At 42.6% G+C, this 26,968-nt stretch overlaps 1 protein-coding gene across 3 annotated transcripts in view; it reads left to right on the forward strand.

Moving 5' to 3' along the window:
- The window catches only part of fgd6 (FYVE, RhoGEF and PH domain containing 6), a 108,545-nt gene that overhangs the window by 67,954 nt on the left and 13,623 nt on the right, over window positions 1–26,968 (forward strand). For 2 of the 3 annotated variants that reach the window (XM_068004637.1, XM_068004639.1), the window contains 6 exons: window positions 1,916–1,984; window positions 2,859–2,942; window positions 4,009–4,088; window positions 13,111–13,210; window positions 19,623–19,769; window positions 22,051–22,153. In XM_068004637.1, the coding sequence (XP_067860738.1) occupies window positions 1,916–1,984; window positions 2,859–2,942; window positions 4,009–4,088; window positions 13,111–13,210; window positions 19,623–19,769; window positions 22,051–22,153 (583 nt within the window). Of the gene's footprint in view, window positions 1–1,915; window positions 1,985–2,858; window positions 2,943–4,008; window positions 4,089–13,110; window positions 13,211–19,622; window positions 19,770–22,050; window positions 22,154–26,968 lie in introns of those variants that run through there. The other variant, XM_068004640.1, reaches the window with a different exon arrangement.

Consider the following 26,968-nt stretch of genomic DNA (forward strand, 5'->3'; position numbering starts at 1 on the left):
GTTTTACTGGTAACATAGGAACATAGGAACAGGATTAGGCCATTCAGCCCCTTGTGCCTGCTCTGTCATTTGATAAGATCATGGCTGATCTGTGATCTAACTCCATATACCTGCCTTTAGCCCATATCCTTTAATACCTTTGGTTGCCAAAAAGCTATCTATCTCTGATTTAAATTTAGCAATTGAGCTAGTATCAATTTGCAGAAGAGTGTTCCAAACTTGGACCACCCTTTGTGTGTAGAAATGTTTTCTAATCTCACTCCTGAAAGGTCTGGCTCTGATTTTTAGACTGTGCCCCCTACTCCGAGAATCCCCAACCAGCGGAAATAGTTTATCTCTATCCACCCTATCCGTTCCCCTTAATATCTTATAAACTTCGATCAGATCACCCCTTAACCTTCTAAACTCTAGGGAATACAACCCCAATTTGTGTAATCTCTCCTCATAACTTAACTTAACCCTTGAAGTCCGGGTATCATTCTAGTAAACTCCCTCCAAGGCCAATATGTCCTTCCGAAGGTGCGGTGCCCAGAACTGCTCACAGTACTCCAGGTGTGGTCTGACCAGGGTTTTGTACAGCTGCAGCATAACTTCTGCCCCCTTGTACTCTAGTCCTGTAGATATAAAGGCCAACATTCCATTTGCCGCCTTGATTATTTTCTGCACCTGTTCATGACACTTCAATGATCGATGTACCTGAACCCCTAGGTCCCTTTGGACATCCACTGTTTTTAACTTTTTACCATTTAGAAAGTTCTATCCTTTTTTGATCCAAAGTGGATGACCTCACATTTGTCTACATTGAATGCCACCAATCTTTGTGTCATCGGCAAACTTAGATATGAGACTTTCTACGCCTTCATCTAAGTCGTTAATAAATAATGTGTTTAATTGAGGCCCCAAGACAGATCCCTGCGGGACTCCACTAGTCAGATCCTGCCAATGTGAGTGCCTACCCATTATCCCTACTCTCGCCTTTCGCTCAGCCAACTTCCTAACCAAGTCCGTACTTTTCCCTCGATTCCATGGGCTTCTATCTTCGCTAACAGTCTCTTATGTGTGACCTTATCAAATGCCTTCTGGAAGTCCATATAATTAACATCCATTGACATTCCCCTGTCCACTACTTTAGTCACCTCTTCAAAAAATTCAATCAGGTTTGTCAGGCACGACCTACCTTTCACAAATCCATGCTGGCTCTCCCTGATTAACTGAAAATTCTCAAGGTGTTCAGTCACCCTATCCTTAATTATAGACTCCAGCATTTTCCTCACAATGCGGTTAGCCAGTAGCTGCAGCCGGACACACTTCCTGCACGCATGGTCGCAAGGGACACCGGTAGCGTCCATGACTTCCTACATAGTGCAGGAGGAGCATATCACGGGTGCGAGCTCTGCTGCCACGACTTGCCTTAGATTTACACTGCATTCACCTCTCAGACTCTCCTCTCGTTCTCGGTCTCTCCTTTTATACTGTGCTCACCTCTCGGACTCTCCTGCCTCACCTGTGACGTCGCACAGTAATTTTCTCTTGTTGCAGGTCTGCTGCTGCTTTTATTCCCCACTCTCAGTCTTCTGCTGCTCAGGTCCGCCGCCGCTCTGCGGAAAAAGTTAGTAAAAGCAAGGCAAAGCAGCACCTCCTTCCCCCACTTCACCGAATTGCCGCACTCACCAAACTCTCAGCTGATCGCTCTGTGCTCCGTTGCACTCAGTGGTCTCAAAGCTTTATTTTTCATGTTCCACTTCTTGCATCTCACCTTGAGAGAACAATTTGGCCCCAACCTTGTCCCTAGTGATACTGTATAGCGTGATTTGGAATTATATAATGGTTAAGTACTTAATTTCCAAAGAAATCTGTCATGCCTGCCTTATTCAGAGCAGCTGATAACATTATCCTATTGTTTGTCTCTGACTAGGTCTTTTTGAAGGAAGGAACTCTGATGAAGCTGTCCAGAAAGGTTATGCAGCCCCGAATGTTTTTTTTGGTAATTTCATATTTAAATCATGTATATCTAACCCATCTGGAAGCAATTATCTTTTTCTGTATGTATTGTGAGTTGTTGAACCTGTGATTTTTTTAATTAAACTACATGTACAATTGAAGCCAAATAAGCACAATACGAATTTGCTTGAATTGAGATGTCTGTAAACTAGAGAAACTGTATAAAATGAGCTAATTCAATTTGTTCAAAATTTTATGTACTTAACCTTACTAGTTGATCTCTCATGGCATTTCTTGCAGGAAGTCTGAAGCACGGTCGTGATATTTGCCAATGTAGAACTGTGTTTATAATAGCCTGTACCTTTAAGACCACAAAATGCACTCGTGTACTGGAACTGCTCTAAATAGGCAGATCTTGAGGTCAATTAGATGCTGAGTACTTTTGCTCAGGGAAATTTCTCAAAATTGTCTGCTTCAAGTCTCCCTTGGGGAGAGGCCAAGTTATTAAGCAAGCAGAAGCCAGCAGTAAAATGACTGGCCTTTTTAGTTACAACTTTAACCATTCTTGCACGCTGGACCTCAGTGAAATTTAGTAACCTGTTCCAGGTGGTTTCTAATACCATTTTTGAGCTAGCTGCCAAGACATGCTAAGCAAGAGCACAGGGCGTCATTCTTCATTTATTTTTCCCTTAACAATCATGTATGGAATTATCTGGCCTGTAGTCAATGCTTCCATTGGTGAGTTCAGGAGCTTATCGCATGATACATTATTGGCACAGACCTATGGCATAGGATCTTGTTCCATCATGCTGAACTGTCTGGTTTAGGAGCTCGCTCTAAGAAAAACATTTGTGTTTTACGACTTGATCCTGAATTATTGCTTTGAATTCTCATTTAGTATTTGTTTTCCTTTGTAGCTAAATGATGTGTTACTGTATACTACACCAGTACAATCTGGAACGTACAAACTTAACAACATGCTCTCACTAGCAGGTATGAAGGTAAGTGATTTTTTTTTCCTCCTCATCATTCTTTATGGATTAAGTTGTTGAGTTAGTATAGTAAACACTGTAACTGCGACAACAAGTTTAATTTGTACAAGATGCTTATTTGCTTTCCCACTATTATGAAAATATACAATTGAGGAACTAGTGGGATAAACTGGGTGTTTCATTGATTCTATGTTTGTAGCCTTCTTAAACAACAGGTATTGGGAGAGTCATCGTGACTCCATTGAGAAATAAACTGTAATTTAGTAATTTCGTCGCAGCAAGTAAAGAAAGTCACGAGCTACAGTAATTCTGTACGGCAGGCCCACAGTTACTATTGCTAGTTTGGAAGCCCACTGTGATCTATTCAGAAATACAGTTGTTAAAGTTTAAGCAAAGGAGGAATGTTTGAAGGTACAAAGAAATGGTATCAGAGTGGGCAATCTATAACTTCCTATGCCATTCTATTGAGTATATTGAAACAGGGGAAATGGGTGTTCTTGGTGAATCCAGATGTATGTTAACTAGAAATGAGTGAAGCTACATGCATATTAAATGATTTGTATTAAGTCATCTCTTGGGCTTTGAAGGGTAAATTGACTTATGTAGCCTATCAGTTAGGCAATCTGTTTTTTTGCACAAGAACACAATTGTCTCCACGCAGTTTCCTTGGCCAAGTAGTGTTGTTGAACAAATATTACTGCATCAATATTCACTACTCTGTGCTGAACCTACTGTAAATATGAGTTGCACATTTTCCACATTAACTGGTGGTACATCTAAGGACAGATGAAACTAAAGACACAAGCACCAGGCAGTGCTTGAAGCTGACCCCGACTGCAGCCATTGAAAAGCTGTAACAACTATTTTCGATATAATTTCCTGTTGTCTAGTTGTTTGATGCTCTAGCTGAACCAGTGTTTACCAGACAGTTGGGAACAATTTGATGGGTAACTATAGAATGCAGTTGCATCCTTAATTCAATTAAATGTAATTTTACAGACAAAATGCAAATATGATTTGACCTTTTTTTTAAATTTGTAGTTTGAATGTGTGAAATGTGTTGTTTATCCTATAGGTCAGTAAGCCATCTCAAGAAGCCTACCAGAATGAACTGAACATAGAAAGTGTGGAACGGTCATTCATTCTGTCAGCAAGGTAATACCTCATCAGCCAGCTCTAAATCAAATTGATACAGTACCACTAAGATTAATATTGCAACCCTTGGTGCAGTATATCAGGACAGGACTATTATTTAAATGGAAAGAAAATAATGTGCAAGGAAAATGAAAGAGATCTGGGCGACCTGATAGACAATAAAATGGACCGATCACAACAATGCTCAGTGGCTGTGAAGCAAATCAGATATTGGGATCTATTAAAAGGTCAGTATTGAGCTGAAATATTGAGGTGATCCCGCCACTTTATAAATCATTGGTGTGTCCGCACTTCGAATACTGTGTACAATACTGGTCACCACAATACAAAAAGGATATTGTAGCTATTGAAAGGATACAGAAAAGAGCGACCAGAAAGATTGAGGGGCTGGAGTAATTGGATTATGAGAAGCGATTACATAAATTTGGCATATTCTCCATTATCATTGTATTATGCGGCTACCAGGATGGTAGAAGGCGAATTAGGTGGACCTTGATCTTTCTTCATTCAGCAGTTCCTATGTTCCTATACTCAAATATATAACTGGTATTGAGATGGCTGTTTATAGTTAAACAGCATTATTGGATAAAAGCAGGGGTGATGGCACAGCTAGAATAGGTGGTGGGAGCTGGGGAAATAAGATTGGTGCATTGTGGTTGCTGGGAGATCAGTGGTTGCTCATTAACTTTGTAGATAATTTCTGCAACTGATTCTTACATAGAATGTACAGCACAGAAACAGACCATTCGGCCCAACCGGGCCATGCCGGTGTTTAAGCTGCACACGAGCCTCCATCTAACCCCATCAGCATATACTTCTACTCCTTTCTCCCTTGTGTATTTATTTAGCTTCCCCTTCAATGCATCCATGCTAGTCGCCTCAACTACTCCTTGTGGTAGCGAGTTCCACATTCTAACCACTCTCTGGGTAAAGAAGTTTCTCCTAAATTCCCTATTGGATTTATTAATGACTATCTTATATTTATGACCTGAAGCTCTTGTCTCCGCCGCAAGTGGAAACATCTTCTCTACATCTTTCATAATCTTAAAGACCTCTATCAGGTCACCTCGCAGTCTTTTTTCTAGAGAAAAGAACCCCAGCATGTTCAATCTTTCCTGATAGTATAACCTCACAGTTCTGGTATCATCCTAGTAAATTTTTTTTTGCACCTTCTCCAGTGCCTTTATATCCTTTTATAATATGGAGACCTGAACTGTTCACAGGACTCCAGGTGTGGCCTAACAAAGGTTCTGCACAAGTTTAACATAACTTCTCTGCTTGTCAATTCTATCCCTCTAGAAATGAACCCCGGTGCTTTGTTTGCTGTTACTCTGGTCTTATTAACCTGCGTTGCTACTTTCAGTGATTTGATAATCTGTACCCCCAGATCCCTCAGCTCCTCTACCCCATTATACTATTATTTTCCAAGGAGTATGTGGCCTCATTCTTCCTACCAAAATATACCACCTCACACTTAAATTGAAATTCATTTGCTAATTACACACCATTCTGCAAGTTTATTAATGTCTTCCTGTATTTTGTCACAATCCTCCTCAGTATTAACTATACCCCCCAATTTGGTGTCATCCACAAATTTTGAAATTATACTCCTGATTCCCTAGTTCAAATTGTTTATGTAAATAGTGAACAACAGTGGTCCCAGCACCAATCCTTGTGGAACACCACTTTCCACCTTTTGCCAGTCTGAGTAACTACCTTTAACGTCTACTCTCTGTTTTCTGTTTTGTGGCCAGCTTGCTATCCATTCTGCTACTTGACCCCTGATTCCACATGCTCTAACCTTAGTCATCAGTCTACCATGCACTACCTTATCGAAGGCCTTTTGAAAATCCAAGTATATTACATCTACTGCATTACCCTTGTCTACCCTTTCTGTTACTTCTTCAAAGAATTCAACAATTCCGGGCTGACTGTTCTTTATTATATTTTCAGTTTCTAGATGTTTTTCTATTACATCTTTGAGTGAATATTCCATTATCTTTCCTACCGCCGATGTTAAGCTAATTGCTCTATAGTTCCCTGGACTGGTTCTATCTCCCTTTTTAAATCTAGGAATCACGTTAGCTGTCCACCAGCCCTCTGGCACTATTCCCTTTTCTAATGAATTTTTACATACACGTGAATAGTGCTTCTGCTAGCTCTTCCCTAATGTCTTTTAATATGCGCAGATGCAATTCTTCCGAACCAGGGGTTTTATCCTCTCCAAGTTTGATTAGTTTATCAGTTACCTCCCCCCTTTTATCTCAAATGTCTTTATATCTTTTTTTAATCACTTCTGCTCATGTCATGCCCACCGTGTTAGTCTCCCTAGTAAATACTGAGGCGAAGTAATTATTTAATATTTCTGTCATTTCGCTGTCATTACCTGTGAGTTTATCATGTGTATCCCTTAGTAGCCGTATCCTGATTGTTCTTTTGTTATTTATGTGTCTGTAGAATACTTTACTATTTCTTTTTATAGTCCTTGATAATTTAGTTTCGTAGTTTCTCTTTGCCTTCCCAATTGTTTTTTTTATTTCTTTCCTAACCTTTTGTCATCCTCCTTTGTTGTCTATGTACTTAGTGTATGCCTTTTTCTTTAGTTTCAATTTTGCCCTTATTTCTTTATTCATCCATGGTGTATCATTACTGGCTAGTTTTGTTCTTGTTTTTTAGTGGGATATATTTCTCCTGGACTTTCTTAATCACCGTTTTGAATGTTTCTCACTGCTATTCTATTTCTTTGTTTGCCAGTAAATTTTTCCAGTTTATTTTCCCTTGTTTCATTCTCATTCCCTTAAAATCAGCTTTTTTCCAATTTATGACTTTGGTCTTTGTCTTTCTTATGTCCGACTCAATCTTTATCTTATCCTTATTATGTTGTGATCTCTGTTACCTAGATGTTCACAAACGCTTACTTCTCCTATCTGTTCTGGTTCATTTCCCATTACTAGATCCAGCAGTGCTTCCTCTCTTGGGCTTTTTACATACTGGGTAAGAAAGGAGTCCTGCACACATTGTAAAAACTCCATTCCCTGTACCCCTTTACCTACCTCTTGATTCTATTGGGTAACTAACTTTGTTGGGGGAATGCTGAAAGTTCTGTTTCCAATTTTATATATTTTTTAAGCCTGCTCTTGCACAGGTCCTGTTCCTGTGACAAGCCTATTTTCTCTCTCTCTCTCTCATATTCTGTCACAAATTAAATACAGATTATGATGGCCAGTGACTTATCCAAAAAGTACTTGTTCACAGCATTCAACTATGTTTTTAAAAATGTTTCCAGGGTTTTTGCTTCTATTGCACAGCCCACAAGTCATTTCCATGTATTGATCACATTTTGTGTAAAGAATTTCCTGACATCAATTCTAAATTTGCCTTTTGCCAATCTAAACCTGTATCATCTTCTCCTACAGTAATGGTTTAGCTTATAGTTTTTCTGATTTATCTTTTCTGTAACATTTACTATCTTATGCACTGCAACGAGGTCCACTCTTAGTCACCAGCTTTCAAGGCTGAAAAGCTTAAGTTTCTCCAATCTTTCCTCATAACTGAGTCATCTGATGCCAGGGATCGTCCTCAAGGCTCTATCTCTAAACAGCCTGCAGGGATTGAATGCCTCCTCTGTGTCTTGAAGGCCAAGACTGAGCACAGTACTCAAGGTGCAGTATGACCAGAGTACTGTGTGGTTTTGGCACACCATTCTATGACTTGAACTTTATTGATTTAGCTGTACAGTTCAGCATTCTATTTCCTTTACTCGTCATTCTGCAATGATTTGAAATATAAGTGCCAAGTGTACTAAAACTTTTAGGTCCCTTTCAATATCACCCATAGCTATTTCAAAATCATTGGGGTACATATGTTGCCTTTTTTCTTCCCTATATGCAGTAGTTTCGACTTATCCGTATTGAGTTTTATCTGCCTCTGCTCCAGCCATTTACATATTTTATCCAATTAATTTTGTAGATCTTTGGCAGCTTCTGAATCAAGGCCATTAATGCAAATTAGAAACATTGGGGAATCAAATGTCAATCCCTGGGGCATTTCACTCAGTTCTTTTTCCTCACTCTAGCATCACTCTCCTAACAAGTACCTGCTGCTTACTTGACTGTCAATTTCTTATCCATTCCTAGTTTCCCCTCTTGAATTTCTGCTGCTGCCCCTGTTGTGTCTGTGCTTTTTGTTAATGCTTTTTTTAAAATCTAGCTTTGTATGTGTTTGTTTGTGTGTCTCTTTGTATGTGTAGTTTTCTCGGTGTATGCACTCTTCTATCTCTTCTCTCCTTCCCTGTGTCTGTGCTGCTCTCTCCCTGTGTTAGGGGATTTCTTTTTCCATATCACTGCTGCTGAGATGGGAGCAGTAGTGGTATGGGGGGGGAAAAAAATCCCCTAACAATTTATGGTTAACTACCACGTAAACTCTAGCTTAAAGGGTAGAGTGATAATTACACAATCTTTTTCCAGTTTTTGTTATAAACCTCTTTATCTTCTGTCTGGCTATTGCATTATTTCTTATTAACAAGGAGAATCAGGAGACTTATTCCTTGTCCTTCGTTATTACCATTCTTTATCTGACTGCATGAAGGTATGCAGGAGTGACCTGGGGTGACTCCTCTGATCATCACTCACTACCTCCTGCCCTCCTATTGTTGCCTCCTAGATGTGTCCCAGATCAGGAAATTAATTTGTGGAATTGTGGACACAAACCCAACTTTTACTACATTGGAACCTTGACTATCCATCATAATGAAGGAGAGCCCCAGGCAGGTATTGGAAATTGGCAGATAATAGAGTCCCCATGTTATACTACTGATTTCTGTGATGCCTTTTAAATGCTGCACCTCACTCCACCTGCCTACTTCAGTCCTCACCAGCATCACTTGAAAGTAAGCCTTGCATTTTTATAGTGCCTTTCACGACCTCAGGACGTCCCAAAGGGCTTTTGAAGTGTAGTCACTGTTGTAATGTAGGAAACGCAGCAACCAATTTGTGCACAGCAAGTTCCCACGAACAGCAAAGTGATAATGACCAAATAATTTGTTTTAGTGAGTTGGTTGAGGGATGAATATTGGCCAGGGCACCGGGGCAAACTCCCCTGCTCTTCGAATAGTACCAAGGGATCTTTTATTTCCACTTGAGAGGGAAGACAGGGCCTCGGTTTAAGGTCTCATCGGAAAGATGACACCTCCGACATTGCAGCAAGCTCTCCGTATTGCACTGGAGTATCACCCTAGATTTTGTGCTCAAGTATCTGGAATGGGACTTGAACCCACAACCTTCTGACTTTGAGGTGAGAGTGCTACCAACTGAGCCACAGCTGACACTGACTTGTCTTCATTGCTCCTGCCATCAAGATTAGCTGGCAGTGCAACAACTGATCCATCAGCTAATCTTCCAGCACACAGTTCTTCCTAGCAACTGTTGGCACTGCAGTTACCCAATCTGCAGTTACCCAATTACCGCCCCATCAGTCTACACTCAGTCATCAGCAAACTGATGGAAGGTGCCGTCGACAGTGCTATCAAGCGGCACTTACTCACCAATAACCTGCTCACCAATGCTCAGTTTGGGTTCCGCCAGGACCACTCAGCTCCAGACCTCATTACAGCCTTGGTCCAAACGTGGACAAAAGAGCTGAATTCCAGAGGTGATGTGAAAGTAACTGCCCTTGACATCAAGGCAGCATTTGACCGAGTGTGGCACCAGGAGCCCTAGTAAAATTGAAGTCAAGGGGAATCGGGCGAAAATTCTCCAGTGGCTGGAGTCATACCTAGCACAAAGGAAGATGGTAGTGGTTGTTGGAGGCCAATCATCTCAGTCCCAGGACATTGCTGCAGGAGTTCCTCAGGGCAGTGTCCTAGACCCAACCATCTTCAGCTGCTTCATCAATGACCTTCCCTCCATCATAAGGTCAGAAATGGGGATTTCACTGATGATTGCAAAGTGTTCAGTTCCATTCGCAACCCCTCAGATAATGAAGCAGTCCGTGCCCACATGCAGCAAGACCTGGACAACATCCAGGCTTGAGCAGATAAGTGGCAAGTAACATTCGTGCCAGGCAATGACCATCTCCAACAAGAGAGAATCTAACCACCTCCCCTTGACATTCAACGACATCGCCGAATCCCCCACCATCAACATCCTGGGGGTCACCATTGACCAGAAACTTAACTGGACCAGCCACATAAATACTGTGGCTACAAGAGCAGGTCAGAGGCTGGGTATTCTCCAGCGAGTGACTCACCTCCTGACTCCCCAAAGCCTTTCCACCATCTACAAGGCACAAGTCAGGAGTGTGATGGAATACTCTCCACTTGCCTGGATGAGTGCAGCTCCAACAACACTCAAGAAGTTCGACACCATCTAGGACAAAGCAGCCCGCTTGATTGGCAGCCCATCCACCCCCCTAAACATTTACTCCCTCCACCACCAGCGCACCGTGGCTGCAGTGTGTACATTCACGAGATGCACTACAGCAACTCGCCAATGCTTCTTCGACAGCACCTCCCAAACTCATGACCTTTATCACCTTGAAGGACAAGAGCAGCAGGCACATGAGATTAAAACCTCCTGCACGATCCCCTCCAAGTCACACACCATCCCGACTTGGAAATATATCGTCATTCCTTCATCATCGCTGGGTCAAAATCCTGAAACTTCCTTCCTAACAGCACTGTGGGAGAACCTTCACCACACGGACTGCAGCGGTTCAAAAAGGTGGCTCACCACCACCTTCTCAAGGGCAAATAGGGATGGGCAATAAATTCTGGCCCCGCCAGCGACGCCCACATCCCATGAACGAATTTTTTTAAAAATCTGCCACAAATCTGAGAACCAAGCAAAAACACTCCTCCAACACCAACCATGGCCGTTAAGAAGCGCTCACCTCCAGCAATCCCATTGGCAATCTTCACAGCACAGATCTCAGTAGAGCAGATGACAAGATTACTGGACACAAGCCCATAATGCTATTACGTTCACTTCTGTGCCTTTGGTGGGGTGGGGGGAGAGTGCATTGTGGTTATTAGGGGTGGGGAACTTTTTTGGTGGACTCAGGTCTATGGCAGATCAGGTGACTGAACTGGCAAGCATGTACATGGGGGAGCTGTAAATTGCTAATTTAGCCAGCTTATCTTGTCGGCAGGAGGATAGTTGTTGGTGAATTCTTGATCTGGACATCTTGAAAGGAAAGAAAAGGTGCTGGCAATCCTGACTCTTGCTAAGTTCTTGCAGATAACATGGATAATAGGCACACTGATGAAAAGTCCATTGTGTACTCTTCAGTAGATCAGTTGCAGTGCTAATGAAACCCCAAGCACTTTTTTTGAAATTAAGAGTGTTGAGTTTATTTTTGTTTTTGTTCTTTTCCCCCTGCTGATAGGGCAAGCAGGCAACCTACTCATAGGCCTCCATGAATAATATTCTAAACTGACCACTAGGAGAATCAAGAGAGTATTCTGAAGATAAGCATGCAAATTGACTGTTCTGCTATTGGAACTTGCCTGAGCATTTGCTTGTGATTTGCCCCTGTGTTGTGTTTTTGTTTTGCCTGTAGCTGCACTTCACTTGTTACCTCCGTAGCCAGCTTGGGAGAAAGTTTTTTTAAAAAAATTCTAGCTATAGAAAGGTTGAGTGGCCCTTTGGTTATTTTGGCTTTGAATCTATATATCTAGCATTGCATGCAACTTATGCATGTACATGATGAAATTAACCAGATGCACAGTAACTCAACTCTAACCTTAACTGTTCAAAGTAATGTTGAAATTTTGGCACAGATTGCCCCTGATGTCAATAGGCTGATTTGTTTCCTCTATCCTTCCTGAGGCAGTTTTTTTTTCAATACAGTCCTTTACAACTAACCTTGTAGTTGCTCACATCAGGATGTCTGCTGTGCTCTGATATCTCGCAGCAGGAAACTAAGATACAATTGTTTTCATTACTGACGATAGTGGCATGATTGACATTAGACTGTGCTATGTCTGGAAGTGAAAATAGTGCAGGAACTATTGAAGGGGAAGGAAAGTCTGGAGGCAGTGCTTTTTGATGAAAAAGTTCTGCCTTTTATAGCAGAATATATATATATATATATATACACATACACACATATATATACTAAAATGTCAATTTATTGCCAGTTAGAAGTGCCTTGAATAGGGGCTCACTTCCTGACAGTCACTCCAGTAATTTAAGTAATGGGGAGAATCCCTGTGTGTCTGAAACAGCATCATACCAAACAGTTAAGATATGTGGTTTCTTGGGCTCAGGAGATTCTAGGGCAGGTGCTGGGCTGCTGTGAAATTGAGCCCCCTGCTGGTTGCTGTTTCTGGAACACAGGAGGACAATCCTGGTGCTGATGTCACGAGGGCCTCCATGTTGCCAAAAAAAATTAAATTTTTTGTTATAATGTTATATGTTGGGTATGTATATTTTCTTCTATAAAAAGAGGAAGTACTTTGAAGAAAAAGTACTCCCCCTGAACATTCCTACCCCTTGTAATAAAACTTCAGTTTGAATGTTCTCAGTGTAGCAATAAAACAGCATTTTTAGTTAATTAATTTTGCCTGTTGTATTTATGGCCTCTTCCATGTATTAAAATTTTAGTAACGGAACTGATTTGTGCATTTTACAATTACAAATCTTGAACAGAATTAATTTTAATTATATATCTGAACAAGGTAGCACTTTGAATCTTAATTTGGGAAAAATCAGTAAACAGAGATTGGGGTACTTCACAGCTCCAATTCAAGCTACATCTGAGTAATTAGGGATGTAGCCTTTTCCCTCCCAACATCCAATGGGACCTGTGAAACCGATCACACAAAGCATTGGAATCTAACAGAAGTAAGCCAATCACCAAGGTGTCAAAGCATTAGGTTGAAACAAAAACAGAAAATGCTAGTAACACACATCAGGTCAGTTGTCATTATTAGGTTGCCCTAATCCGATATTACTGTCTGTTTCACTTAATGTGTTGTATCTTTGTCCATACTAATTCCTCACTTTGACTCTTCAATATACAGTTCAGCAGCAGAAAGAGATGAATGGTTAGAAGCCATTTCCAAGGCCATTGAGGACTATTCAAAAAAAAGGATAACATTCACTGCAAGTAAAAGTCTTGAGGTATGATGGTATGAAATAACTCTTGTATAAAGCCTATTTCAGTGAACATATAAAACAGAGTGCAGCAAAAATGGGACACTGTGTCATTTCCTTACAGTATTTCTTCATTTTAAAATAGATCCTTCCAAAACACCAGGCTGAAACTGGAAGCTCTGCATTCATTAAGGCAACATTTTTGCAAGGTGGCTTATAGAAACTCTTGTGATAAAACAGAGTTTGTTTACACTAATATTTTGATTTAAAAAGTTGTTGAGAACAAGTGACATCCATTTTGTCTGATCAGGAAAACCACTTGTTTTGAACTGGGTTTTGTTGGAATGCATCTACAGTCTGTACTGCAGACAATGTCGATTTGCAATTCTTAGAAAACACATCTTGCCGTGTTTAGGCTCTGTGTTTGTACGTGGTGAATGTAATGAGAATTGAATAACTATTGCCACTGTTATGCAGATTGAATTCTCAAAGGCAACACTATTTCAAAGGGTTTTATGGTTATAAAAGTTGGACATTTTTAATGTAACATTTGGTTATGGTTTTGGCATAGCTGCATCCAGTGTGGAGGTAAAATGCAACTCCGTTGGAAAGTCATCTATATAATTCCAGGTGTAACTGGTAGGGATCAGGCAGCTACTCCCTTTCCAAAAAGTATCATTTGTTTGAAAGATCTGCAAAGAAATCTTCAAATTGAACTCTGCTGATTGGCTTGTCTGTTCAATCCTTTCAAGAACTGGTTCAAAGTTATTGTTTAGACTGACTTCAACAACTTGCTGTTACTGCTTGCTGCTGTAAATTACTCTTTCGGTGATTAAATCTGTCTGTTAGCTTAATTTGCTATGAAAGTGTCTGGCATGATTGATTGCCTTCTGAAGTGAAATAGGTGCATAGTGGAAATCCTAAGTCGATCATTGTTCACCCTGGGCACGTTATCCTAAATTACTTTGTACATACAGTCTCAGTTCAGAAGAAGTGCCAGCTTGCCTATGGGAGATGACTTTTCAGTTGGCGACAAGAAAAAGTATTCGGAAAGCCAATTTGTAATACTGGGCCCTCAGATGATTTCCAAACCTCAAAACTGTGGAAGACGTTGAGGCGTGGGCAACATGAGCATAGACCTGTCTGATTGATTTCTGACTGGTCAATCATCACTGTCATGAACAGAAGTAAATGATGGCTGACCAATCAGAAGTGAAAGAGCTGTGTGGGTTGGATAATAGCTCCTTATTGCCCCTATCGGTCCGATATATTTGTAGTCCTTGCACATCTAATTTAACTGAATAATGTTGACTTTTTCTGGGGTCAGTTGGAGTAACATCTAAATCTGTTGTGTGCAGAAGTTAAGGCAGACATTCTTCAAATTTTAAAAGTAAAATTCAAGTTTCTTTTTTTGACACTGATGGAAATAAATTCATAGCATAAGAAGGCAGTTGTTAAAATAATAATTCCCTTGAAGTTCTGGCCCATTAAACACACTGCACTGGTTTTGGACATCAGTGACATCAATGATTGTGAAAAGTGGACCGTTTCAATATAAAAACCTAAAACGAAACTAAAAATGCTTGTGCAAGTATGGATTATTTTTTTCAACAACTCTGTGGAAACTGAACTTCAAGTAAGAACTATTTGAAATGTGATAACTATAATTCAAATGGTTTACAGAGCTGTCTTTTGTTTAACAATCAAACTTAATTAGGGATTTTTAAAAAAAAACTAAACTTAACTAATGATTTCAGTTCAGCTTCCAGATCCCTGCTTTTGCATAGAGCCGGCACGGACTCGATGGGCCGAATGGCTTCCTTCCGTGCTGTAACCTTTCTACGATTCTATGAGATCCTTTTCAAAAAATCAGCATTGAGAACTGGCAGTTAACTTGACTGTCTTTACATAGTACATGTATTACATTGAATCTACAGCAGAGTCAGGCCATTGGCCCAACTGGTCTATGCCGGTGTTTATACCAAACACAAGCCTCCTTCCACTCTAATTTCCTCTTCCCACCCTGCTGCCGTATCCCTCTATTCCCTTCTCCCTCATCCATGCATCAAACCTTCCCTTAAAATGTTTGAATGCTATCTATTTCAGCCACCCTGTTTTATCAGATTCAATCAAACCTGATGGAGGACTTTGGGCAGTCAGATTCTTAGCTCCTTTTGATACATGGAGAACTGACATGTACCAGCGCAACTTTCCTCCCATCGCTTAAAGGCTCTGATTCTTACTGGGGTACAGTTCCATGGGTACTGGTTCTTTGCTGGTTCCTCAACCAATTGGCCAGCCTTTATTTGAATCTGAATGGTGAGGTTGGCAGACTATCCAACTGGAGGGATCGCAGACGGGCCCTATCCTGTCCTCACCTGGAGGGATCGCAGACGGGCCCTATCCTGTCCTCACCTGGAGGGATCGCAGACGGGCCCTATCCTGTCCTCACCTGGAGGGATCGCAGACGGGCCCTATCCTGTCCTCACCTGGAGGGATCGCAGACGGGCCCTATCCTGTCCTCACCTGGAGGGATCGCAGACTGGCCCTATCCTGTCCTCACCTGGAGGGATCGCAGACGGGCCCTATCCTGTCCTCACCTGGAGGGATCGCAGACTGGCCCTATCCTGTCCTCACCTGGAGGGATCGCAGACGGGCCCTATCCTGTCCTCACCTGGAGGGATCGCAGACGGGCCCTATCCTGTCCTCACCTGGAGGGATCGCAGACGGGCCCTATCCTGTCCTCACCTGGAGGGATCGCAGACGGGCCCTATCCTGTCCTCACCTGGAGGGATCGCAGACGGGCCCTATCCTGTCCTCACCTGGAGGGATCGCAGACGGGCCCTATCCTGTCCTCACCTGGAGGGATCGCAGACGGGCCCTATCCTGTCCTCACCTGGAGGGATCGCAGACGGGCCCTATCCTGTCCTCACCTGGAGGGATCGCAGACGGGCCCTATCCTGTCCTCACCTGGAGGGATCGCAGACGGGCCCTATCCTGTCCTCGCCTGAAACCCACATATGCACATTTACTAGTACATTGTGACCTCAGTAAGTTAGGTCTAGTTTGATTTTAACCAAGAGAGAGTCACATAATACAGGCTGGGTGATGGCTGCTTTTGTTTTTTTTCCTGAGTCCTGTTAAGTAAAGGGTTTAAACTGTTATAATGTAGGAAAATGTGGCAGCCAATTTGTGCAGAGCAAGGCCCAAAAAAAACAAGATAAACGACTAGATAATCTTTTTTAATGATGTTCGTTGGGGGATAAATGTTGACCAGGACACTGGGAGAACGCCCCTGCTCTTCAGAAAGTGCCATGGTATCTTTTGCGTCCACCTGAGGACAGGCGAGGCCTTAGTTTAACATCTCATCCGAAAGATGGCAACCGACAGGACTACACTGAAGTATCAGCCTAGATTAGGTGCTCTATATGTACTTCCAGATGGTATTTGATCAGGTTCGGCACAAGAGAATATTAGCAAAAATAAAAGTTAAGCGGAGTTGGAGGTGACCTTGTGATTGGTAATTGGTTGGGAAATAGAGTAGAGGTAAAGGGACCATCCCCTGATAGGCAGGATGTAGCACGTGGTGTTCCATAGGGATCTTTTCTGGGGCATCAGGTTTTCATCATTTTATATATATATATATTTTAATGGAATAGAGAGTTGTATATCCAAGTTTGTAGATGGCACTATGTTAGGAGGCACAATAAGTTGTGCAGATAGGAGCAGGAAGTTACAAAGGGACATAGACAGATTAAGTGAGTGGACAGAACTGTGGCAGATGGAGTTCAACGTGGAGAAGTGTGAGGTCATCCACTTTGGTTCCAAGAAAGATAAATTCTAATTTTCTTAATGGACAAGGAGAGACTAGGAACCATAGAGGAGCAAAGGGACTTGGGTGTCCATGTACACACATCACTAAAAGCTAGCGCACAGGTACAAAAATATTCAAAAGGGCGAATGCAATGTTGGCCTTTTTCTCAAGGCAGCTGAAATACAAAAGGGAGGAAGCAATGCTTCAGTTGTATGATGACTTGGTCAGACCCCATCTGGAGTGCCATGTTCAGTTTTGGGCACTGCACTGCAGGATGGATGTATTGGTGCATCTGTGCTAATCGCCTCAGCCACTCCGTGTGGCAGCGCAGATTCATCAGAATGATACCGGGGCTTAAAGGGTTAAATTATGAGTGCAGGTTGTATAAACATGGCTTGTATTCCCTTGAGTTAAGAAGATTGAGGGGTGATCTAATCGAGTCTTTTAAAATGACAAAGGGATTCAATTGAGTAGATACAGAGAAACTATTTCCTCGGGTGGAGGAATCCAGAACAAGAAAGCACAACCTTAAAATTAGAGCTAGGCCAATTAGAAGTGAAATCAGGAAGTACTTTTTCATGCAAAAAGTAGTGGAAATCTGGAACTCTTTCCCCCAAAAGACTGTGAATGCTGGGTCAATTGACATTTTCAAGACTGAGATTGATAGATTTTTGTTAGGTCAGGGTATCAAGGGAAATGGATCAAAGGTGTTGAGGTGCAGATCAAGCAGGATTAGATTGAATGGCTGAGCACACTTGAGGGGCTGTTCCTATGTTCCTAAGTCCTGGAGTGTTGCTTGAACCCACAACCTTGTGGCTCAGTAGCGAGAGTGCTACCACCAAGCCATGGTTAAGAGTGTATTGAGCACACCTGAGTAGAATTTTAGATTCTTCGCTGCCCTTCATTCCCGATGATAGAGGAATCAGGATAGAAAGAGAAGGTGCGTAATCCTTTTCAGGCACCGTACAGGAAAATAAAGAACAGGTAGGGTAACTTTTCTGTCAGAGGAAGATGTTGAGGTTAATTGTGAGGCCAAAATGCTTGTACTTTGTTGTACTGCTATAATTGCATCTGAACAATATTATTATTTTAAACACTAGCAAGCTTATGTACGTCTCTAATGTTGCTCAGTATTGCGTAGCTTTGCATTTGGTTGTCGTTAACTAACAAAGCATTTATGATTTGCATGTTAATTTTTTTTGGTCAGCCAGCTGTCTGACCTATACATAATTGCCAACCATCTACTTTTCATGCAGCTGGCCAGTGTTTCGGGTCCACATTCCCATGGTTTCCCGAGGGCAGTTTAAATCACCCCACAATGCTTCGTGGATTACCTCTTCTAATATGCGCAGTGCTTCAGTGCAGATGCAGAAGCAGTAATCCGTGCTGCATTGAACAGATTGGGGCTCTTTTTTAAAAAAAAGACTGAGAGGTGACCTGATAGAGGCCTTTAAAATTATTGAAGGGTTCGATAGAGTAGACGTAGAGAAGATGTTTCCACTTCAGACGGGAGTCCAAAACTAGGGGCCATAAATATGAGATAGTCACTAATAAATCCAATAAGGAATTCAGGAGAAACATCTTTACTCAGAGTGAGAATGTGGAACTCGCTACCACATGGAGTGGTTGAGGCGACTAGCATAGATGCATTTAAGGGGAAGCTAGATAAGTATATGAGGGAGAAAGGAATAGAAGGATATGTTGATCGGGTGAGACCAAGTAAATAGAGTGGGAGGAGGCTCGTGTGAAGCATAGACACCGGCATTTGAACCGAAGGGCCTGTTTCTGTGCTGTATGTAGTTCTAGGTAATTGTGGGACAATTTAAGGAAATGGCGTGGTCAACTGTTTTGTGCAACTGTCTAGGTGGTAACATACTTAGTTTCTTCAACTAGATGTGAGGTTGAGTTTTTTTAAATATAGTCCTAGTCTTTATTGAGCTACGCTGGGAAAAAGACAGAGGATTCCTTAGTAATTATGTCGGAAATCCCAGTTCTCTTGAATCTTTCAGAATGTCATAAGGGCATTGGAACTAGTAGAACTAGAGTTTGTGCCCTAATACCTTCAACTCTCTGCCATCTCATACTTTAATGTTCTCCCTTTGAGTGAGTGTATCAAATATAGGGGACTATTTTGGGATCCTTGGTGTGATATAATTCATAAGAAATAATTTTCCCTAATTATTGAATTTCAACCCATGGAAGAGCCTCTGAGAACTGAGACTTAATCCTTTCTTTTCTTTCCTGCCCCTGCCTCAATTGCAGTGATATAGACATCTAATGTATACTGGAGCAAACTTACCTTCTGGCCAAGGCAGGTATAGTGGAGCTGTCTGGTTTATAGCTGAAATCCAGTAAGGTGCTCCTGGACCTCTGATTCTTGAGCCAGCTACTCAGAATTGTGCAAGAACACCTTAGATTGTGTCGTCCTCTGATTTCCCTTCATTCTGTGGTTGAGGAAGCACCTGGTTTCCATTTGGTACTTCATCCCAGTACATTGGTAGTTTTAAAAGGAGGGGAAAAAGTACTTGTTGTTCCATCTGAATTTGTTGCTACTTAATGCAAGCAATGTGGATTGTTTTGTTGTTCTATAGTTTCTGTGCTATTTTGAACTTCTTTTTCCTCTAGGAAGAACCAGATAAACTAGAACTAAATACACCGTTGGGCACTAAGGCACCCATATGGATCCCTGATCCTCGTGCTACCATGTGTATGATCTGCACATGTGACTTTACACTTACCTGGAGGCGGCATCATTGTAGAGCATGTGGAAAGGTATGGGTGTGGTTTTTAAAAACATTTTTCTTTGTTTACTCCTTTGCTGAAGGTGGTGACTTTTATTGGGTTACAGTTCTCCAGGTACCAGCACTGCCTTAGAGGCCAATGTAATATCTTTGAATTCTATCCTGATTGACAGATTTGTAGCCAAAAATTGCCTGAATCTGGGGATAAATATGACAAGCTTTCCCTAGTTCTTGCATTCAGTTAGTGCAGTTCAATCGTGTGCATAGTTTGCTTTAATCATGCTTTTGGTTAGATTCCATGGTCAAGCTTGCACTTTGCTTGAAGCAGGACTCTGAGCGCAAAGGAATGTGATTACGTAAACACAGCTCAAAAGATCTTTATTTTGGTTCAAGGAAAACAGTTTAAACTAACAGTGAGAATTAAGGATTGAATTGCAACTTGCTATTGATTTATTCTTGCTTCTCTTTTTTAACACAAATTTGTGCTTTTAGCCCAAGTCATACGGTGATAGTGTACATAACATTGAGTCTACAGCACAGAAACAGGTCATTCGGCACAACTGGTCTGTGCCAGCATTTATGCTCCACACGAGTCTCCTTCTTTCCTAACAGCATACCTTTCTATTCCTTTCTCCTTCATGTACTTATCCAGCTTCCCCTTAAATGCATCTATGCTATTTGCCTCAACTATTCCTTGTGGTGGTGCGTTCTACATTCTTAGAATTCTTTGGGTAAAGAAATTTCTCCTGAATTTCCTATTGGATTTATTAGCGACTATTTTGATGTCTAGTTTTGGACTCCCCGACAAGTGGAAACATTTTCTTTACATCTACCCTATCAAACCCTTCCATTACCTTAAAGACCTCTATCAGGTCACCCCTCAGTCTTTTTTCTAGAGAAAAGAGCCCCAGCCTGTTTAACCTTTCCTGAAAAGTATATCCTTTCAGTTCTGGTATCATCCTTGTGAATCTTTTTTGCACCCTCTCCAATGCCTCTATATCCTTTTTATAATATGGAGACCAGAACTGTGCACAGTACTCCAAGTGTGGTCTAACCAAGGTTCTATACAAGTTTAACATAACCTCTTTGCTTTACAATTCTATCCCTCTAGAAATGAACCCCAATACATGGTTTGCCTTTTTTTATATCCTTATTAACCTGCATCGCTACCTTTGGTGATCTGTGTACCTGATCCGGGGGGCATTTGTCCTCCATGATTCTGCCTGAAATCAGGTGGGATTGTGCTAGAGAATGTCAGAAAATTGAGGTGGTGAGGCCGACTACTGCTTCACTGACCTGACCAGGATCTCCCCTCTGCCAGGACCTGTTACTGGTCACTCCTTCCCTGCCCACTACATGATAAATGATGGTGGGGGAATGGCTCCTTTCTGCCCCAGTTACCGCCGCTTCTGGGGGCCGCCATGTGGAAGGTGGCAGCAGACCCTAAGAAGCAGCAGTGAAGACTCTGAGTTTCCTCAAAGGAGGTAGGGGCCCCGTCTCACCCTCCAATTAGCTCCAAACACATCTGCTGAAGATCTTCATCTGGCTGAGACCTACAATGGGAGCCTTCCTTCTGATCTTCGGGATGCTGCTGCTCCTTTAAGGTCCTTCACCACCTCTTCTGGTGCTGCAGCGGTGTCCCTGTTGCAGCAGCTCAGGAGTTTCCTTCCTTGCACAGCTGCGATCTTCTTGATACCAGGAGCCTACCATACATATACAATAATCCCCAACCTGGAAAATAGGTCACAGTTGGGGTGGATACAGAGAGGTGGACGGACGTCCCGTCCTGCTGGAACTCTGCCCCAAAGAGGAGAATCCCCCCGTGGAGTGCATGGTGGGTAGGCCTTATTACTTCCAGTGCATACCCCAATGGCAGAGGGCGTCGTTATTTGTTCTTTAGCAGCACTGACCCAAATATTTCATGCATGAAGTCAAGTCTCAGTTTATAGAAAAAAGCAAGCTTGACTATGGAAGCTAACCTTGTTGAGATTACAAATAAAGTATTGAGAAGGAGCCTAAATTGTAACATGTGTTACTCGATGATTGAGAGTGGCTACAAGAAGTAATATTTATTGTACACATGATTGTGTTGTTTCAAGTTTTAAAATCAGACACTAGTGACTTAAAACCGAGTGTGGAAATGCTCATTTATCAGTACCAATTATATTTGTGGCTATTACTTGTGTAAATGTAAGTTTTGTGGCATTTTTCTCTGGACCTGAGCCAAATAGTACTTTTGTCATTCAGTTTAATGTAGTACTCAGCCAATTGAAATTCTTGAGCACAATGTGTAATCCAGTTTTATCTTTTAGATTGTTTGTCAAGCCTGCTCATCAAGCAAATTTAATCTGGACTACCTTAAAAACCGACCTGCTAGAGTTTGTGATCACTGCTTCTTCGAATTGCAAAAGAGTGGTAAGGAAAATATTAATGCTAGAAATATTGATAATGTGGGAGTATATTAACTATCTTGCAGAAGGTCTTGTAGGAATACTCATTCCTCCATCCCATGTACTCTCCCCATAGGGAGGGAGCAAAACTTTTTTTATGGTGATAAGTTTACTAGGCTCTATATTTTGTACAGCCTAGAGTAGCAGAGAACAGGGAACAATGCCCCCGTCTCTTCTCCCCGCCTCCCTTGGCCTTTTGGCCGAGGAATAATGCATGCTATTGGGGGAACCTAAATTGGAGAAAAAAGTATTTCTTTTATATAAGAGTGCAAAGTTTGTACATGTGTATATATAGGTACATGATGGCTGTCTGACAGTGAAATTAATATAGTAATTCATTTGATTAGTTCTGATTTATTTAAACCATGTTTATATTATTATATGAGCCAGCTTTAGTAGTTTATCATTGTTAGCAGAATTTCAAGATTAATTACTGTCTTCAGATCACTGCTACAGGTTAGTTTTTCTTATAAACTAGCCATCTCCAATTACCACCCCATCTCTAACATCCCTTTCTCTTCCAAGATCTCAGCACGCATTGTCACTACCCCTGGTCCCTGCTCACTTCTCCCACAATTCCCTGTTCATGGGATGTGGGCGTCGCTGGCAAGGCCAGCATTTATTGCCCATCCCTAATTGCCCTTGAGAAGGTGGTGGTGAGCCGCCTTCTTGAAACGCTGCAGTCCGTGTGGTGAAGGTTCTCCCATAGTCCTGTTAGGAAGGGAGTTCCAGGACTTTGACCCAGCGACGATGAAGGAATGGCGATATATTTCCAAGTCAGGATGGTGTGTTACTTGGAGGGAACGTGCAGGTGGTGTTGTTCCCATGTGCCTGCTGCTCTTGTCCTTCTAGGAGGTCGTGGGTTTGGGAGGTGCTGTCGAAGAAGCCTTGGCGAGTTGCTGCAGTGCATCCTGTGGATGGTGCACACTGCAGCCACAGTGCGCCGGTGGTGAAAGCAGTGAATGTTTAGGGTGGTGAATGGGATGCCATTCAAGCAGGCTGCTTTGTCCTGGATGGTGTCGAACTTCTTAAGTGTTGGAGCTGCGCTCATCCAAGCAAGTGGAGAGTATTCCATCACACTCCTGACTTGTGCCTTGTAGATGGTGGAAAGGCTTTGGGGAGTCAGGAGGTGAGTCACTCGCTGCAGAATACCCAGCCTCTGACCTGCTCTTGTAGCCACAGTATTTATATGGCTGGTCCAGTTAGGTTTCTGCTCAATGGTGACCCCCACGATGTTGATGGTGGGGGATTCGGCGATGGTAATGCCGTTGAATGTCAAGGGGAGGTGGTTAGACTCTCTCTTCTTGGAGATGGTCATTGTCTGGCGCGAATGTTACTTGCCACTTATCAGCCCAAGCCTAGAAGGGTTGCGAATGGAACTGAACACTGTGCAATCATCAGCGAACATCCCCATTTCTGACCTTATGATGGAGGAAAGGTCATTGATGAAGCAGCTGAAGATGGTTGGGCCTAGGACACTGCCCTGAGGAACTCCTGCAGCAATGCCCTGGGGCTGAGATGATTGGCCTCCAACAATCACTACCATCTTCCTTTGTGCTAGGTATGACTCCAGCCACTGGAGAGTTTTCCCCCAATTCCCATTGACTTCAATTTTACTAGGGCTCCTTGGTGCCACACTCGATCAAATGCTGCCTTGATGTCAAGGGCAGTCACTGTCACCTCACCTCTGGAATTCAGCTCTTTTGTCCATGTTTGGACCAAGGCTGTAATAAGGTCTGGCGCTGAATGGCCCTGGCGGAACCCAAACTGAGCATCGGTGAGCAGGTTATTGGTGAGTAAGTGTCGCTTGATAGCACTGTCAACGACACCTTCCATCACTTTGCTGATGATTGAGAGTAGACTGATGGGGCGGTAATTGGCCGGATTGGATTTGTCCTGCTTTTTGTGGACAGGACATACCTGGGCAATTTTCCACATTGTCGGGTAGATGCCAGTGTTGTAGCTGTACCGGAACAGCTTGGCTAGAGGCGCAGCTAGTTCTGGAGCACAAGTCTTCAGTACTACAGCCAGGATGTTGTCGGGGCCCATAGCCTTTGCTGTATCCAATGCACTCAGCTGTTTCTTGATATCACGTGGAGTGAATCGAATTGGCTGAAGACTGGCTTCTGTGAGGGTGGGGATATCGGGAGGAGGCCGAGATGGATCATCCACTCGGCACTTCTGGCTGAAGATGGTTGCAAACGCTTCAGCCTTGTCTTTTGCACTCACGTGCTGGACTCCGCAATCATTGAGGATGGGGATGTTTACAGAGCCTCTTCCTCCCGTTAGTTGTTTAATTGTCCGCCACCATTCATGACTGGTTGTGGCAGGACTGCAGAGCTTTGATCTGATCAGTTGGTTGTGGAATCACTTAGCTCTGTCTATAGCATGTTGCTTCCGCTGTTTAGCATGCATGTAGTCCTGAGTTGTAGCTTCACCAGGTTGGCACCTCATTTTTAGGTACGCCTGGTGCTGCTCCTGGCATGCTCTTCTACACTCCTCATTGAACCAGGGTTGATCCCCTGGCTTGTTGGTAATGGTAGAGTGAGGAATATGCCGGGCCATGAGGTTACAGATTGTGCTGGAATACAGTTCTGCTGCTGATGGCCCACAGCGCCTCATGGATGGCCAGTTTTGAGCTGCTTGATCGGTTCTGAATCTATCCCATTTAGCACGGTGGTAGTGCCACACAACACGTTGGATGGTGTCCTCAGTGCGAAGACGGGACTTCGTCTCCACGAGGACTGTGCGGTGGTCACTCCTGCCAATACTGTCATGGACAGATGCATTTGCGACAGGTAGATTGGTGAGGACGAGGTCAAGTAAGTTTTTCCCTCGTGTTGGTTCGCTCACCACCTGCCGCAGGCCCAGTCTGGCAGCTATGTCCTTCAGGACTCGGCCAGCTCGGTCAGTAGTGGTGCTACCGAGCCACTCTTGGTGATGGACATTGAAGTCCCCCATCCAGAGTACGTTCTGTGCTCTTGCTACCCTCAGTGCTTCCTCCAAGTGGTGTTCAACATGGAGGAGGACTGATTCATCAGCTGAGGGAGGACGGTAGGTGGTAATCAGCAGGCGGTTTCCTTGCCCATGTTTGACCTGATGCCATGAGATTTCATGGGGTCCAGAGTCAATGTTGAGAACTCCCAGGGCCACTCCCTCCTGACTGTATACCACTGTACCGCCACCTTCGGTACCCCTTTCACCCTGCCCACAGCACTGATACTGCCCTGGCGAAAGTCCCTAACTAATGATTGATAACTATAACCACAGCATTTTATCCCTCCTTGACATCTGCAGCATCCAACACCATTGACCGCTCAAATACTCCTCTCCCTCTGGGACCAGTCTACTCTTGCCTGTCCCAATGTAGGCAGCACGTTTCTAAGGATGCTTCTCCTCACAATCTATGCACCGTCAGCTCTGGAGTACTCCAAGGGGGGATTAAAGTTTACATGCTGCCCATCAACAACATTATTCGTAAGCATGGAGTCAATTTCTATATGTATGTGATAATACTCACCTGTACCTCTCCACCATCAACTTTGACTTCATGACCAACTCTGTGTTATCAGATTGCTTGTTCAACATCAAGTTGTGGGTGAGTTAGAACTTCCATAGTGATCATTGGGATGACCGAAGTCCTTGTTTGGCTTCTACCATAAGATCTTAAACCCCATGCACCAACTCTATCCCCCTACCTGGCTGCTCATTCAGGCGGAATCAGACAACCTCAGTGACCTGCTTGACCCTGAGACATGGTTCAAACAACATATCTTATCCATTTCCAAGATTGCTTACTTGATCTCCGCAATATGGCTTGCCTATGTCCTTACCTCACTTCCACTGCTGCTAAAACTCATCTGTACCTTCATTTCCTCCAGACTTAACCTTTCTAATGTCTTCCTTGCTGTCCTTAAGAGCTTTACTCTACACAAAAATTCTATTCATTCAAATTGCTGTCCTTATTCATAAATTCCCCCATGGCCTCACCTAGCCTTGCCTCTGGAACCTCCTCCAGCCTTGCATCCCATCTCGTGCCCTTCATCTGGAAGATTCTGGCATTTGTGTTTTCCCCTCCCCTCTGCACCAATAGTGAACAAGCCTTCAACCGTCTTTGCCATAGTCTATAGGTCTCCCGCCCTAAACCCATCTGTCTTGCTACTTCTCTCCATGCCTTTAACAGCCTCCTCAAAACCTTACTTTTCAAACCACCTTTTATCATTCCTCTTAAATCTTCTACTGCGCAGTATCCTTTTTGCCATTGTGAAATACCTTGGGATGTTTACATTAAAGGCATTATGTAAATGTAAGTAGCTGTGATTTTTTTAATTGTATGGTAGGGGGCAATGTAAGTGAAACATTATGATGTTGGAGTAGAAAGCATGTAATATTAAATGACTGGTACTATGTTATCTTACTCCTATCCCGCTCCCCAAGAGAATATAGGAAAGCTTCGCAGTATTATCCCTATACATACATGTTGATTCTGTAGTTGATTCAAGCATTTAATTTTTTGAATTATTTTTTTGTTTCACTAGAGACATTATTTATACTTTTCTGATGTTATGCTACATAATTAAAGAAGTGCTGTTGGTTTATATTTCCCTTTTTTGAGCTACAGGTTTGTGAAAAAGTGAAAGATTTGTGCAATTTTGTTACATACACTCTGTGTAGTCAGGAAACAATGAAAATGGGAATCAGCACCACACACCAAACAAAAGGAGACTGACCAGCTTGCTTGGCCACTTTTCTCGCTCAAGAAGTTAAGAAATATTCCTGT

Source organism: Heptranchias perlo, chromosome 24 (assembly GCF_035084215.1).
Source record: "Heptranchias perlo isolate sHepPer1 chromosome 24, sHepPer1.hap1, whole genome shotgun sequence".
Classification (NCBI taxonomy): Eukaryota; Metazoa; Chordata; class Chondrichthyes; order Hexanchiformes; family Hexanchidae; genus Heptranchias; species Heptranchias perlo.